General features: G+C 37.9%; 1 protein-coding gene across 1 annotated transcript in view; it reads right to left on the minus strand.

Moving 5' to 3' along the window:
- Window positions 1-18,279, minus strand: part of LOC130085090 (alpha-1,6-mannosylglycoprotein 6-beta-N-acetylglucosaminyltransferase B) — a 124,731-nt gene that overhangs the window by 27,365 nt on the left and 79,087 nt on the right. The window contains exon 9 of the mRNA XM_056250676.1: window positions 2,258-2,389. Coding sequence (XP_056106651.1) covers window positions 2,258-2,389 — 132 coding nt within the window. The remainder of the gene's footprint in view (window positions 1-2,257; window positions 2,390-18,279) is intronic.

The following is an 18,279-nucleotide window of genomic DNA, read 5'->3' on the forward strand; positions in this document are numbered from 1 at the left end:
ATAATTTACTGTTATTATTATGCTAAGTACATGTAACATATGTAACAAGGACACTGTAAAATAAAGTGTCACAACAATGGAATTAACTAAAGATTAGGGACACAGGCAAACAGTGCAAAAAAAAAAGCTAACTAGACTAAACTTAACATACACATTACAGCTTGAATGATTTGGAAAATCGCACACAAATTGTATGAACTACGTTTAAGTTTTTTTTTCTGTGAAAAAGAAGTGCACTTAATTGTATTGTATTGAATTTGCACTTGTAGTGGATTTCAAATCTTAAAAGTATATTTTTCAAAAACTATACTTTAAGATAATATCATATTAATTTAATAAAAGACCACTTAAGTGAACATAAAGAGAGACACTTTCATGACTGTTTCTTAACACACTTAAGTACATGTTTAAAAAGTGCAAATTAAAAGTCTTACTTTAAAGTACATTTTGAATCATTATGTTTTAATAATCTTTTGTTGTGCTTTAAAGAACACTTATTTAAAAGTGTTGAATAACATACTAAAGCACATGTAAACTACGTAATTATGGTTTTGACTGTAGTGTGTTATTCAATATTATATTATACATTTATATATTAAATGTACTTAATTACAGCTTGATCAGTACAAATGTGTAATTTGATGTATTATGTAATACAAATGTATTTAAATTCATTGACACAAAATATATGTTATATTAAAATATCTTTTAGTTTACCATTAATGCTTGTCAGCACATTCTTTAACCATAACCAAATACATTCGAATTATGAAATTAGATGTTCTAAGTGGATATAAAAATCACTTAGTTACACAAGTTAATTGCACTTAATATAAATTTAAACTATAATACGTTTCGTTTAATTGCAATTAACATGCCGACAACATTACAACAAAAGTGTCCGACAACATTACATTTTGCACAAGTATATTAGTTTAAAATATATGTGTAATTCTTTTCCACAAGAGTTTACAATGTTTTTATGATGAATTTGTGTGGTTTCACTTCTTAGAAGTAGAAACTATGAACTGTCATTGCACTAAAAGATCTGTGTGAAGTATATTACATTTTTTCTTATTGTGTGACATTAGGAAAGAATGCCAGCTTTCAGGTTTGGACTGACTTTAAACATTGAATTGCAATAAACAATGAGGATGAGTCCTACAGGATACATTGATTTATTCCACAAAAACAAATCAGTCTCTTTCTCTCCCAGAGTGAAATATAGAGACATACTTTATTTTACAACTGCCAAATGAGAAATTGCCTCTAATTGATCTTCCAATAATATTAATACATTATGCATGTGGTGGTCTTGGTGTGAGCTATGAGAGACAAATATTATCCATTATTTATGAGGTACATTTCTGGAGTATTATGCTGTAATCATCAGTGTTTTATGCATCTCTATTCATTATTGAACCCACTCATTGAAGGACAACTCTTCATGTAACAGAACAGAGTCACCGTGGACTCACAGTGAGATTGTTGTTATGACCAAGTCAATAAAGAGTAAATAAAAGTATAAGCCAAAAAGAATGGTCATGCAGAATAAGGCATTACTATGTGCTTCAGAAGTACTACTAAACAGCCAATATCCAAGTAATATGCATGCCAATAAGCAACTAGTTAATAGTAATAATTGGACCCTAAACTAAAGTTTTACTATTAATCCTTGAATAACTATACTTAAATACTTATTTCACTCACTGAAATGCAAATCAATTTATAACCTATATGTTTTTTTCTGGATTGTTTGGTTGATATTCTGTCTCTATAAGTTAAAATAAACCTAAAAATGATTGACTTCCTTTCTTTGTAAGGGGGCAAACTTACAAAATCAGCAGAGGATCAAATCATTATTTTCTCCACTGTATGTCTATATGGTAGTATACACTTAAAAGTTGACAAAATAAAGTTTCAGAATTAAAAATATAAAATTAGTTTATCTAAAAAAAAAAAAAAAAAAAAAAAACGAATTATCAGTTAGGACAAGTAGCAGGAATTCTGCATTCCATTCAACACGGAACGTTGGAAGATCCAACTTCCTACAAAATGCAAAAGAATCCAAGTTTAGAAATTCCTACATGATAATAAAAGCTGTTTTGCAGCCATAGGAGTAAGTGAGCTTTTCTGTTAATAATTTTACACCTGTGAAACAAATGCTACCACAGTACAGCATCATTAATCTCTGCTCAGCCAGACGTTCAAAAGACAGAAAGGCAGCTCAGGTTTTGGAACAGCGGCTCAAACTGACCTGTGCTGTCTAAAGGAAAGGCCCATGTGCTGCTTCATCTGCTGCAGGCCGTGGTAGTCTGTATAGATAAGGTCAAAGGACAACGGGCCAATCAGAGGACAGCTTCCTCTTCCTGGAGGCACGCCAAGTGACCTGAAAGTTAAGAAAGAACAAGTTTTGACACACTGAAGCAGTGGAAGAAGTTTAATTTAAAGGTTTGACGGCACTCATTAACACTAATGGAACTTTTCAGTCTGCATTTCATCCATAATGACGCAGCTCACATTTACTTGCTGTGGTACAATATAGATATTTGAGTGAATCTGTGGATTTCATTTACATTCTGTGCATTCTTGCACCAATACAGTATCGGACTTTGATATGTTTCACCCGTTTCACTTGAAACAGGCCTTGTTAGAGAAGGGGCCTCCGCTTGCGCTCGAAAAAGTGTTTAATTTAAATGTTACTGCATAGCCTACTAGTTAAAGACACCTACGTAATATAAAGTGGGACAAAATATATTTTAGTTAACTATAAATGCTTGTCAGTGCATTCAGCGGAACACTTTAGCCATATTTAAAAGACAACAGAAGTAATTATGAAATGAGATATAAAGATGTACTTATGCCATACTTATATGGAAAAAAAAATCAGCTAATTGCATTTTAAACTAAATAACATGCAATTAAGTGTCCAAAAACATGAGTATATTCTCAAATATATAATACGTCCAAGTTTTAATGGGACATTTATGGGACATAAGACATTCCATTGACAATGGTTTTTATACTGTACAAACTGTATATTCGATCCCTTTACACTAACCCTACCCCTAAACCTCATCTCAGAAAAATGTCTGCATTGTTACATTTTCAAAAAAGATCACTTAGTATAATTTATAAACAGTTTTTTCTCATGGGGACCAAAAAATATCCCCACAAGGACAAGGATTTGGGATAATAACCTAGGGTATACACTCACCTAAAGGATTATTAGGAACACCATACTAATACTGTGTTTGACCCCCTTTCGCCTTCAGAACTGCCTTAATTCTACGTGGCATTGATTCAACAAGGTGCTGAAAGCATTCTTTAGAAATGTTGGCCCATATTGATAGGATAGCATCTTGCAGTTGATGGAGATTTGTGGGATGCACATCCAGGGCACGAAGCTCCCGTTCCACCACATCCCAAAGATGCTCTATTGGGTTGAGATCTGGTGACTGTGGGGGCCATTTTAGTACAGTGAACTCATTGTCATGTTCAAGAAACCAATTTGAAATGATTCGAGCTTTGTGACATGGTGCATATCCTGCTGGAAGTAGCCATCAGAGGATGGGTACATGGTGGCCATAAAGGGATGGACATGGTCAGAAACAATGCTCAGGTAGGCAGTGGCATTTAAATGATGCCCAATTGGCACTAAGGGGCCTAAAGTGTGCCAAGAAAACATCCCCCACACCATTACACCACCACCACCAGCCTGCACAGTGGTAACAAGGCATGATGGATCCATGTTCTCATTCTGTTTACGCCAAATTCTGACTCTACCATCTGAATATCTCAACAGAAATCGAGACTCATCAGACCAGGCAACATTTTTCCAGTCTTCAACAGTCCAATTTTGGTGAGCTCTTGCAAATTGTAGCCTCTTTTTCCTATTTGTAGTGGAGATGAGTGGTACCCGGTGGGGTCTTCTGCTGTTGTAGCCCATCCGCCTCCAGGTTGTGCGTGTTGTGGCTTCACAAATGCTTTGCTGCATACCTCGGTTGTAACGAGTGGTTATTTCAGTCAAAGTTGCTCTTCTATCAGCTTGATTCAGTCGGCCCATTCTCCTCTGACCTCTAGCATCAACAAGGCATTTTCGCCCACAGGACTGCCGCATACTGGATGTTTGTCCCTTTTCACACCATTCTTTGTAAACCCTAGAAATGGTTGCGCGTGAAAATCCCAGTAACTGAGCAGATTGTGAAATACTCAGACCGGCCAGTCTGGCACCAACAACCATGCCACGCTCAAAATGGCTTAAATCACCTTTCATTCCCATTCTGACATTCAGTTTGGAGTTCAGGAAATTGTCTTTACCAGGACCACACCCCTAAATGCATTGAAGCAACTGCCATGTGATTGGTTGATTAGATAATTGCATTAATGAGAAACTGAACAGGTGTTCCTAATAATCCTTTAGGTGAGTGTATATACCCCATAGCCCATAAACTAGGGTATAACTGAACCTCACACACATGTGCAGGAGGTGAGTGTGATAAGTGCACCTCCTTCTCTCTGCTGGAGATCATTTGTCAGTTGGGAGAGTTTCTCTGGGATGGTCCTCCAGGGATACTGGAGCTGCCAAACCCAAAGCCTCTGGTGTTTCTGGGCAGATGCTTCAGCAGAGAATGTGTAAGACGCCGCAGTCCTGCTGCTAAACTGGCTTCTGATATTTCATTATGAATTCTGGAATGGTTTCACCCACCCACATCTTTCATCCAGAAAATGGGAAAAAAGCAATAAACGCATCACAATCGTATGCAGGTTGGGCTCTGTTAAAATTCATTTCCGGATACCAAAGGTTTTTGATCTTATTTTCGATCTGAAATGTCAAAATGTGACCGCCTTTAACCGTAACACCCGGGGTTTAATAGACAATAATGGAAAGACCTTTTTTAAACAATTCCCAGTTCATTTATGCAAATCCTCAGCCATAGGTAAAGCTTTTTTAGATCCTGGTCTGCAAATCTTCTATACATGGGGGTGGTAATGGCGCAGTGGATAAGACACATGCCTTTGGTGTGAGAGACCTGGGTTCGCATCCACTGTGAGACACCAATGTGTCCCTGAGCAAGACACTTAACCCCTAGTTGCTCCAGAGGCGTGCGACCTCTAACATATATAACATATTTGGATAAAAGCGTCAGCTAAATGAATAATAAAAAAAAATGTCACCACTGTAAGTGAGGTGGTCTCTTGCATAAACCAGGTAACTTTGTCCAAAGCAACACGTTTAACTAGGGGCTAAAATACATGTAACATGATGTAATAGTGTGTTTGTTTACAATAGTAGTGTGTTTGTTCCACATCACCGGTGTGAAATCAGACATACTGAAGATGTTTCCTGAACTAATGTGCTTTTAAAACTTAGGTTTTTCCAGTAATTTTCATTCAAATGGCTATTTTCTTTTAAAGCTGCACATAATACAAAATTATTCTAGCACAAATGTTAGTACACAGGTGAGCTGTCTGTCCTTCACTGTTGTCTAGCCCGTGTGTGAAAAAAAGTATACTTTAGCATGCTTTCAAAATTAGTACTTATAAAAGAAATAATGTCCTTTAAAAGTGCAAACAGAAAGTAGTTTTTATATACTTATTAAATGAATGGAACTGTTATTTACAATTAAATGAAAGAATTTTAAAAGCAATTAGTTGAACTTAGTTTTTTTTTTTACCCACTTAAGTAGGATTTAAGTACATATTTATGTACTTTCATATTTTATTCTATTGTCAATGAGCTATGGTTAAAGTCTACTGCTGAATGTACTGACAAGCATTTATGGTATACTAGTATAATGTAATTATAATGTAATTTATATTGAAACTTGTATGTCAAAATGCCTAAAAACATTGTGACAGTTTAGTATATTTAAAACATATTAACTTTGATGTAATATCAAATACCACAGTGTTTTTTTTTTTTAAGTAGCCTACTTAAGAAACATAGTCATGAAATTGTATTCTTTAAGTGCTCTTAACTGTCCTTTTATAGAGCACATTCAACACAATAAGCACACATATTTTCCACAAGGGTGAGGCACAGAGTATCAAGACACATTAGCACTTACAGTACACTGCATATACAATGTGATCACATGCAATTGCTGACCATGTTGGAGCCTATTTACATCTGTCTTTAGCACTGACATGTTAATCCAGGGGATAAACAAAGCCTGTATTTGCACAAAATGTCTGCTTCCCTCATGAACCAGTGATGGATGCAGTATATAAAAGAACAAAGGGCAGTGCAGACAGCAGGGGCTGGCGAACACACAATCATACTGCAGAAGCAGAGAGCACAACAGTGACCACCCACTTTCTTAACAGCATTGGATCTGGAAATATTTTTCACATTCACTTTCTCTAAAGGTATTAAAACAAAAACAAAAAAAATCAATCAATAATTTTGAGCCATGAACCAAACCAACCAAGCTTCCAGATGAATCACAACATTAAAAACTATGTTATTAAAGTTAAAAAAAAGAAAAGAAAATGTGTGTGTGTGTGTGTGGTTCAGGTAAACACTACATTATGGGGACAAAATGTACCTACAAAGCTGTCAATATCCGAAATCCAAACATTTTTTGGTCCCCATGAGGAAAACAGCCTATAAATCATCCTAAATGATGCAGACATGTTTCTGTGATGAATAGGTTTAGGGGAAGGGTAAGTGTAAGGGGATAGAATATACAGTTTGTACAGTATAAAAATCATTATTGCTATGGAAAGTCCCCATAAAACATGAAAACACAATACAGGGCAAAGGAGAAATAGCCATACCACGTAACATAGACGTCACCGAACTATGAACCGAATGAACACAGTGCTTAATTACACATGGAATGAATGATTGAAACAGAACAGGTGTTAACTAATTAAGAAGCATGGATACCAGATGTGGAAACTATAATGTTGTCAGTGCAATTATTTAACAATCTTTATTCTTTGTTGAATTTCTACATTTTTCTCCCATTTTATCAAAACACCGCTCTTATTTGTCATGTAAAGTATAAAATCTAATGCACCCATTAATAGCTTCAGTGTAGTTTTTTAAAAAAGATTTTCATGTAGATTATTTTATATTAAGTACTGTAAATTAACTGTAGTTAAACAACTTTAGGTCAACATTTGTTGGATGTATTTCTAAATGAAACAGGACATTATGTACGGGACATGTTGAGTGGGACATGAAGTTAATGAAGTTACTTGAGTCGGATTTTCTGTTGATTGGCTGTATGAGTAGCTTGTACGGTGGCCCAGAGAGATATGAGTATTTGCAGGACGTTTCTGTATTTGATTGCTTTTGTGAGTATTTGCAGCACGTGTTGTCACATTTATGAAGATGTTTTCTTAAGTTGGAGCGCATTGAGCTCTCTCGGCCACCATAAGCTTCTAACTTGGCTCTGTGCCGCCTCTAGTCTAGAAGTTTACAAATGTAGATGGTCCTTAAGCAGTCTTACAATTATTCACCCAAAGCAATATTGGTTTTCTTGCTCGTATTAGAGAGCAGCTACGGCTGAATCATTCATCTGATCTGCTTTAGTATAACTCACCACCTGCAATCATTGCATCTCTTTAATATCTCTCACTTACAGACTGTCAAACAGAAAGGAGTATACGGAATACAACTAGTTTCATATTCTTTATATCATTAGTTGTTTAGACAATGAAAATAATTATGTTTAAGGGATATAAAATACCATTAGCTCAGTAGAATAACAATGTGTGAGTTTGTTTACAGGTTAAACCTTACACATCTGCTAAAAGATGTGCTGTTTATTTTCTAATTAATATGAATGAACATGGATTTAACATATACAATGCATATGGAAACTATATGGGAATTCCTTTATATATAGCAAACTAAATGTGAAGCAATTGGTTTGCAATATCAAACAACCTTAACTATGAAATCGGTGCATTGAAAGATAAAAATGTATCTTCATATGAAAAATATCATAGGGTGCCTATATATACAGGTATTTATAGATACAGAAAATGCTATGTCGGCAAATGGGAGTGGAGGTTATTGATATCACTGTGCATCACTGTTTCTGCAACAGAAAAAAACAGAAAAATATAACTTCAGACTGTAAACCTCAAGCCTCTATGATATTCTGGTTTCTAGATATCTCAAACAAGCCTCTATTTACTTCTTTGGCCAAAAACATACATATACATACAGTTTTATGCCAGGATACATACAACAACATAATACAATGTTGTCAGATTCACGTTCATCTTTTTTGGATAGATCTGGACATTTTAACATCACTCGCTGGACCTTTCACTTTTAAAGTGTTGTGAAAAGTACAAATAGTAACGTAATATAATTTTGCAGAAATGTCACCATGCTGGCTCGTTTTCCCACTAAGCATGGGTTGAGATATAGTTATGTCCACCCTTATTTTCTGAAAAGTCTGCATAATATTTAGAAAATGTACCGGCAGGAGTGTTTCTGAAGCTAAAAACTAAAAAAATTTCCACTTAAAGCTGTCACGGGTTTCTTTCTTTGTGAACCAAGTGAACTAAAGCTGCCTCTCTCTCTAAAAAGAGAAATGACTGTGAGCCAAGTGCGAGCTGTGTTTCTACAGGTCACTGGAGCTCAGCAAATGTGACGATTGACAGACACAGAAGCTGTTACACAGAAATACAACACAAAACATCACATCAATGCAGCATTTACAACAAACGTGCAAGTATGACATCTACACCACAGTGGAAAACACCGAGCCCGATCTCATGAAAGTGCGTATCTATACCACGAATGTCATTTCTCGTGCCATTTATACGCCAAAAATGTTTTTTGCGTCTATATGATACGCAGTTTTCGCGTGCATATGATACGCACTTTATGGCGTGTAATATGCACGCACACGCACACCCCACCCCCCTCCCCCCTAAACCTACCCAAGGGGTTTTCAGTGCGTAGCATATGCACGCAAAAAACATTTTTGGCGTATAAATGGCACGAGAAATGACATTCGTGGTATAGATACGCACTTTCATGAGACTGTGTTGAAAACACCACATGTCTAACACTAACTCACGTAAACTCACAGGAATGAAAAATCACAAATGACACCTCCAAACAGCAATGAAATGGAGAGAGAATGGAGTTTTTGCTTAAAGACCACATGAAACTCTATTCATAGCTAATTTCATTTTCTTAATTTGTTCAAGTGAATCGGGATATTAAACAATAACAAAACACAGTGTGGGACCTTACAGTGTCCATTTGAATACAACATTTAGATATAAGAAAACAGAAATTGGAATAAATAGAATAATGAGCAAAGATGAATGCACAACAAGAACATGCATTAAGTAAATAGGGTTAATTTAGAAGTGTTGACTTAAGTCTCTTTCTTCTCAGAAGTCCATCGAAATCTCACGTTTCCCAAGTTTCAGGTGAGATCTCAACAGTGTCTCAAACTGAGCTTAGATTTGTCAAGATACCAGAAGTCTGAGATCTCAATATGAACTTAAACATTTCTTCTTCTTCTTCTTTTTAATAACCAAATGATATGAATCAATGATGTCCGATTAATGAACGAATCTTTCTTTTATACCAGTTCTTTTTAGTGAATTGGAGGAATATCTGGGGTTACGTATAACCCGGTTCCCTGAGAAGGAAACAAGACTCTGTGTCATGGTGTTGACCACCGGTGTTTTAAGCATGAGCGAAATCATGCCAATTTGATTTGCCAACAGAGGTCATGTGAAGGAGAACAGTGTGTCAGCAAAAACATAAAAGAATCACAGAATCTCCAGATTCTAATTGTCTGAAGAAGCCGTGCAGGCATGCTTGAAGTTAGGTTGTCAAGGTTGAAAGTATACACAAGCACACACCTTGTGGATTAGCAGAATGGATTAACCCAAAAGGACCTGAGCGCCTGGGGTTGAATCCATGTCCACACAATAAAACCTTTTTAATGTGTGCTGAGAGGACCGGCCTACCACAGCACAAACATCCTGCAAGAGCGTCCCTTTGAAAAAGAGGATGCCACACTCTGGGTAGAGTGGGCTCTGGTGCCTAAGGGCAAAGTGAGACTGTGTGCCTAATATGAACAATAAATCCCATCAGAAACCCAATGCAATAGCATTGGATTGGTGACAGTGAACCTTGGTTGTGCCCGCAAAGCATCAGACTTGATCAGACTTACGGAACTAGTGTAAATCCTAAGGGCTCTGACTGGACACAATTGTACAGCCTCTCCTGCTGAGTCAAAAGGCAAAGGGAAGAAGGCCTGAAGAACGATGAAAAGAAGAGGAAGGCACCTTTGGGATGTAGTCTGACCTAGGCTGCAATATGACTTGGACCAGTCCAGGGGCAAAATCCAAGCAAGATGCTCAGAGGATGCTACCGAAACGGCCTGCAAGTCTAGAGCAAAGTTACCGCCAATTAACAGAACTAACTTGTAGACTTGGAATTAAGCCTTTTCCCCATTACTATTTGATTCACAGAACCGGACACCAGTTATCTTGCCAAGAAAAATCTTTATTCGTCAGCATAGGAGAGAAACTTGAGAAGATGTTGTATTCGTGCCAGGTCTATGTGTTCCCGGTATTTCTCAGTCGTAGTACAGTTAGATTGAGCTTATACCACTGAGTGACTTTCAACTTACTTGTAAGGTAGAAAAACATGTTCCTTATGTTTATAAATGGAACGTATACCTCGTGCTTACACATGGTGCAATCCATTTTCCATATTAAGGCGAGACACTACAGGTGAATAGGGTACAATTTAAAAATAATAGATATCACCATGAAGTATATAAAAAAAATATTACACGTTTTTGAAATTTGTGTTTAATTATGCAAATTAGGCATTATCTCATTAAATATGCACGATTTTGCATATATTTTTGCTAGATAGATCTGAGCATATGATAAAGCCAAGTGCAAACATTTTTTTTTTTTTTTTTTTTTTTACACACAAGATGGAGAAAAAAAAAATTCTGAGGGATTTCAGGATATATGCTTTCATTACCTAGGAAATCAAAATATACTGTCTATAGCCTTCGTTTATGGCGAAAATCGATTTTCGCCATCATTTTTCTATTAAGATGTTACATAAATCAGGCCAGGAATGATTTATTAACAAATCCCACTGAAAATATATCTTCAGAATACTGCTAAGTGTATAAATGGAAAGTGTGGTGTACATAGGTGCTACATAGGCTGAGATGTTTGTACTGGAGAATGACAAAAAAAAACTCATTTTGAGAAAACAGCATTTAAAGATTTAAATAGGGGAATTTAATACATTTCGATTGGAAAAAAAATGCTCAAAAACAGAATAAATGCTCAGGCCCTTATTAATAATAATATATAACATCTCAAGCTTACGAAAACTGATTATATAATAACATAGCAGGCATATAAGGCCTACAACTGCAGAAACTCAATTAATTAACATTGGCGTATCATGCACAAAGTTGCCGACAAAACCCACGCTAGATATTTGTATGGACACAGAACAAGACCAACAGTTACAGCTTTCTAAAGTCTATTTAGCCATTCCAGCACCATATGTAGGTCCCTCTGACATTGCTGGTGCCTTTTCATTTTCTTGTCTGAAAGTGTCAGAGTACACCATGTGATGCGTCTGAGCGAATCATGTTAGCAGAAACCAGCAGTAGCCAATGAGATTTCGTCATTAGCTGTAAATCCCCCTTTTGACATTCCCGATTGGTTACTGATAGAAAGGAAATGCCCAAATTTGGGTTACATAGCGTTGTGCAGGAGACTCAGAGCTTTACAACGATACCGGTCATGACAGACTTCAGTAAACAGACGGAACGCGGAACTTACTGCCGCAAGTAAACAAAATGTCATAAAATAAACATTTTAATGTATATTTTCAACATTTTCTTTATAGCAGCTTGAAGAACACATATTAAAGGAGTAAACTAGCCCAAAATCTCAAAACTGATCACTGCATGAATAATCGATGTTTTTGCCTGCCGTGTCTCGCCTTAAGAAACTATCCTTCGGTGTATACATTTGTGGTACATTTGCATAAAGAACATGCCTACTGTACACATTTGAAGTGTCGTCATCGGAACATTTTTGTTCAGTGAAAGTTGCACTGCACACATACCTCTAAGCAAAATATATAACTCTCCCAGCTGTGTCTAAAATATGATCCTTAAACACGTGTCCATGCAATCTATAGTCTAACTCATTCCAAATCTCTCATCGTACATCCCACATGTACAACATTCTCTGACTCATAAAATACATTGTGAAATTATTATGAAAATTAATAAAGAACATTTTTAGTCTTCATACCTACCAGAGAAATTTAAAAAAAATTAAGGTTGCCTTAAAGTGTTCAAATGGAGCCCCTGGTAAGCCTTCCAGGACTATAAAAAGATCCCCAAATGGAACTCACCACACAAGAAACGTAATATCAGGGCCTGCCTCCCCACCGAAGCTTCATTAATGTGAACGTGGAAGGCCGAAATTGAGGCCACGTACACTTTAATTGTAGCAGGCGTCAGCCCCGCTGAGAGATGCTTCTGTATGAACTCCAGAACTGAACCAACCAGGAAGTCGACTGGATCCAAGAGATGCCAATTCAGTGCACAAAGCTGCCTTGTAGAGGGAGCAGTCAGGGGAAGGGAGTACAGACACAGCCTTGGCCACGTCTGCACCATGGCATCCAGCCCTAACAGAGCTGGAGGTGTGATGAGTCCATTGGTGGCATGCTTCACACTCTAGACTTGAGTGAGTCACTCTATCCGATGCTTGGCATTGTAGTTGGTAATGTGAGGCATGCATGCAGCTGCTCATACATAGCAACCACAATAATTTTTGTGCTGATATTAATGCCAGTGGAAGTTTGTACTCTTCACCTATGGAATCAGAAGAGCGTTGGCGACTTTACGCATTATACGCATCAGCATTCTGTGATACCACTCTGTGACTTTATGTGGTCTTCTTCTTCATGGATGAGTTGCTAAATGCTTCCACTTTCCAATAATACCACTTACAGTTGACCATGGAATATCGAGCAGGGGTGGAATTGTATAAACTGACTTATTGAGAAGGTTGCATCTCATTTACTGAGCTCTTCAGAACAACCTTTTTTTTTCCACAAATGTTTTTAAATGCAGTCTGCATGGCTAGGTGTTTGAATTCAGTAGCAATGGATCTGATTGAAAAACCCAAATTAATTAAGAGATGTGTCCCAATACTTTTGTCCATATAGTGTAGATCGCGTGCATCTCTTCCACCCTTTGCATCGACCCATACCCGTGTGCACTTCCTGCCTTTCTTTGGGTCACTTGATGTTAAACTTGACAACTGCCTGGGTCACAACTTCGAGCAGTTCCTCATATCCTTTTGAATGAGGAAGTTGTTCAAAAGACGTGTCCGGTTCATTATGACCAACATCCAGCTCTTCAGAGCATCTGCAATCCCCATGATCTGAGCCACCACACTGCCTCAGCAGCAGCAAGACCAGAACCACGAGGAGCAGACGCCAGGTTCCCCATCGCTGACGAAGAGAGCCAGGCGGGAACAGAGCTTCCTCAATGTGAAATTCTCACTATGACTGGCAATTTCCACCAACTGCGGAATGGCTGTGGATCCGCTCCGGAACGGCGGCGGAGTCAATAGGTTTTCATTATATATAAATGTGTGTATTTTCACTGACTGCGGAACAGCTGCATTCTGACTCCGTCCCCGCTCCGGCGATTCGCAACCCTCCGGAGCAGATAAGCAGAGTTTCTATTTTTGCCGAATGCCAGAGAGCTCCGCAGCAATTCAGCACAGGGCAGATTGTTATATCGCGCGTTCATACGTGAATTTGCGAGATCTTGTGGGTCCTCGTGACTTTAGCTGTCAGTCATGGCTTCAGCTGTTCCGCAACAAATCCTGACCTGGTGGGTATTGAAGGACGGCGGAGCATGGAGTCGGAGCACGATTCCGCAGTTGGTGGAAATCCGGGGTGAGGGCAGTCAGCTCCCTCAAGAGCTAACAGTGTGCTCCACTCTTAAACAAGCCACACAAAACTCATGTGCGTCATCTCCTAAAATATAACAAGGCCATGGCGGTACACATCTCCTAAACTCTTTCCTAGAAGTCAGATTTTCTAATTGTAGAGAGACAATCAATGACAAACCATTCACACGTGATCATACAAATGGTTTCTGAAGACAAAGAAATTGGACATTCCATGACGTATTTGCCCTTTTATGGTTCTGCTGATTTCTCAGGTGCTTCAGCCACGGCACACGCTGAAGGCAAAATGTAACAGTGATCCAATGGCAGTATAGTTTATGAGTCAAAAGCAGTACACTCATAGTAGCTCTCTTGAGTCAAGAATCGGTTAATGGTTACAACAGTTCTCGAGTCACCAGTGTACTGAAATGAGGAAACAGTTAGGACTTGGACATGCCCGCGGAGAACCAATTAGCTGCTGATAAGAGCATGCGTAAAACGAGCAGTTGACTTGAAAGAGGGGTGAAATGTAAGTTCCTTTATGGTTTCTCATGGTTTATTTAAAAAGGTGAGTTGATTAAGGGTGTACTTACACTAGGCACGGTTACCTTTTACCGTGCCTTGGCGCAATTGTCCCCCCCTTTCCCACTCCCTCGCTGTCCCTCACTCACATTGCACTTAACGTTCCAGGCCGGGGCACGCTTACTTCATTTACGATGCAATTTTTGGTTTGAAAGAAAACTGGAAGAAAAGCACTTTCGCTGGACTGCCTAATAGATTTATAATTTATGCATTGTGCTGCATGTATCAGAAGATTATTACGGAAGCAGCTGACGTTGATGGAGGAATTTGCAGCTTTACTCACAAACTACAATTCCCGTTCATCAATAAGTTGAGAACCAGACCCGCTATAAATCTAAAAGTTTACTGTCCAAGTAGTAAGATGTTTTCTGTTGCAATGATGACAGTAGCGCACACAAGAACAGCTGTTCTGTGCTCCGGCACTGTTAGCGATCACACTACACACCCGAGCCCAACTGAACCGTGCTCTGGCCCATCTCTTCCAAACGTGCCCGGGCAAGGTACAGAGCGATCACACTTGTCAAACGAACAGTGTCACCCTTTAATGTCATTATTGGGTGCTTTAATAATAGATTTACATATAGTCCTAGTAACTTCATTGTGTGATTATGTAAACAAACTAATGAACTGTTTTCTTTTAACCGGTTCATTGACAAAAGCTGTCCGAAAGAACCAGTTTGCAGAAAAGAAAATGATTTTTATTTTACTAATCTAAATTATGCAAGCCACATTATTATTATTATTTACTTTTACTGTATAACAACAATGGGCAAGAGGAACACACACATACAAAACATTAAAATACGTTTTTGCAGAGCATATGTCCTCACGCAGTTAAAGTCAGATGCACCCTACTGTTCCCTGATAGATTTATCTTGCTGTAGTGTTTTATTTCAGGGAAGAACGGATGTCTCCTTGCTAAACAGTAGCTACATAATAAAATCTATAAGACAGCTTGTTCTACAGACTGCTAACTAAGCCATTACAAAAGCTCTAGTTATAAAACATATAGTCCCAGCTCTAAAATCAGATAGGATGAGCTACATTTGAAAGCGTTGTAAAATACTCACACCTGTGTGAACTTGAGGAGAACAAGATCTTATTGATGCAATTCAGTGTGTCTGCTATATTATTCCAACCGTTATGCTAGAACTATTTACTTACGTTTTAATAGTGCAACGCACAAATATTTTGTAGTGCATAAGTTGTAACTCAGAGCTTGTAAGTTACGTCAAAACTAGGCAAAATTGTAACTTACTCACAGCTGGTGCAACCAGACCCTGCTGATTAAAAGACAGTGAGCACAAATGAAATAAAAGTAAAGCTAGTGAAGAGAAAAGATCCTACAGCATTTGAGCGCAGACAACATTTCCACTGCAGTTATATTCAGACATTTTTAATTGTGAGTTAATTGTCCAAAAAATTTAATCAGAGAACTCATTTTTACAATGGAAATGGAAATCGTGGCAAAACAGCTGAGCAGTGACTGTACACTCCCATGAAGCATTGCACATAAATCAAGTTGGTCTCTCTACATACTCAGACTATTCTGGTGCTTGTGTATATTTGAATACTACTTGGAGATTCTCCTTCAAAAAGGGATGATGTGTCAACCTGGCACCTTGTAAGCATGACTTTGTTTCCCAGTGGACTGCTGCTTTTCCCCAACTCCCAGAAGTTACCAATATTTCACCAATCAGTCTTGAACTAAACATTTAAACCTGCTCTTCCATGCAGGCAGTTTTTGTGTACAACATGCATCAGGTGATCAGCGAACGGACCATGTGGATCTTACATCTGAAACTGAAACCATTGCATTAATACAATAAATTCCCAAACTCCTTTCTGTCTCCATAGTCTGTTAAACACCATGAAGCAGAAGCAGTTTTGATGCCCCCTAAATTAGCAACATCTGAGAGCATCTCTGCCAGTTGCCACACTGTTTGTGTTCAGCTGTCACAGAAGTGGACCCATTAAAAATTAAAATGCCCACATTTCTTTCCATTAATTTCAAGCTTCACTGCTTCAAATGGTTATTCTGCTGCCAGCTTAGTCCAATTATAAATAAACTCTACTCGAAGCTGTTGCAACTCTAAACTCTTAAAAATCTCTGTGAAAAAAAAACAACCCACACTCTCATTCATTCAGGATTGTCTTCTTCAAAAAAGGGTAAACACCCCTGGTTCCGGTGACATTTCCTACAAAAACTCTAAGTGTGTACGGCTCATTTCCTATACTGCAGTACAGGATTTTCTAGCACAATCACAGCAGGACAGTTCATTAATACATCTCAAATGTAACAAATGCAACAGATTACAGAGATTAGAAGGCGGAGAATTTATGAATAGACGAACAATTGTGACGGGCGAAAAATCAAGAGAAATGTATCACACAGAGAGAATGAATATGCTGTAATGGAAGAGCACAAGGCTGTATTAAGCAGACTGCCGTTTCATTAACTCAACACTGCTAGAGGCTTTAATTAGACGTATGCAAATTCCAATATGAACTTGTGAAGCAAGCAATGTATGCAGTTATGTAGCATAAAGTGTGAGCAGTGGTAAAAATTAATCCTGCCTACACATAAACACAAGTAAGGAATTGGATGATTCTGGCTCCGATTATGATTCCACAGAACCATTCCAGTTCCTTAATTAATTTTTTAATTATTATTTTAGTCATTTGGAGAAAGAAAGAAAGAATAGTTGGAAGTGATTATATGTAAAACATTTTTTCTTTTTTTTCTTTTTTTCTTTTATACACTCAGCATCCTGTGGTTCGATCACATGTCAGACTTTAGCAGAACAACAACAATAAGAAGAATAAATGATTGAGGCTGCTTGAGGCTTGGAGAACAAATACAAGGTTTTATTGCAGTTGTTCCAATTGCTCTGATGTTGACATATCTCTATTCAATTTACATATGGGTTGTATACAGGACTCTTGTCTCCAGGCACAAATTTAACATCAATTTCTAGGGAGTGCTGCAAGGTTCATTGTTAGGCCCCTTAATCTTTTTCGGATGCATATGGTGGAATCAGACTTACTCTGGGAGAAAGACTGGCCAAACCGGATGCAGACACACATTTAGAGGGAGCAGTTTATGTTCTGAGTATACACTTCTGAGTATACACTTCTGAGTACACAGCCCTTGCACACTGTTCCAATTCAACAGAGCCACACTTATCTCTCTCCTGATATCAAATAAAGCCTAAGGAGAGATTCTATAGTGAACGTACCACTTCATTTTGACCCTGGGTCTGCAAATATAGCCAAATACTTCCATTCTAGTAAGATCATAGGGCTTCACATGAAGCCACTGGGGTTCAGATTGAAAAACGGCAGGAAAGTAATGAAGCATTCCTTGTGACCAGCGATTTATGTCATATGGAAGAGATTTTTCTGTTAGCGTCGCCTCACTGCACTCAAATGAATCAGACACCTAGAGACGTGAGACAGATGCAGACAGAAATCCCAAACACCACTACTCTCTTTCTTCAGTAACATCTCAAAGTAAATGAATGCTGTGTTAGAAATAAGCCCTCAGGGACGCAAAGGAAATCACTGTAATCTTATAACAGCATAAATCCTTTTCCAATATACAATATTTGTTTTGCTTTAAAAAAGATATTCAGAAGTTTCCTACAGCATTGCAGTTGAGCATGTGTGGTTCACTGCAGATCTAAAGCTTCAGGATTCAGATTAGCTGACCTTGTTCAGACTGGATACAAAGTTGATAAG

Source organism: Rhinichthys klamathensis, unplaced genomic scaffold (genome assembly GCF_029890125.1).
Source record: "Rhinichthys klamathensis goyatoka isolate OS25496 unplaced genomic scaffold, OSU_Roscu_1.1 h1tg000004l_1, whole genome shotgun sequence".
In the NCBI taxonomy this organism is placed as follows: Eukaryota; Metazoa; Chordata; class Actinopteri; order Cypriniformes; family Leuciscidae; genus Rhinichthys; species Rhinichthys klamathensis.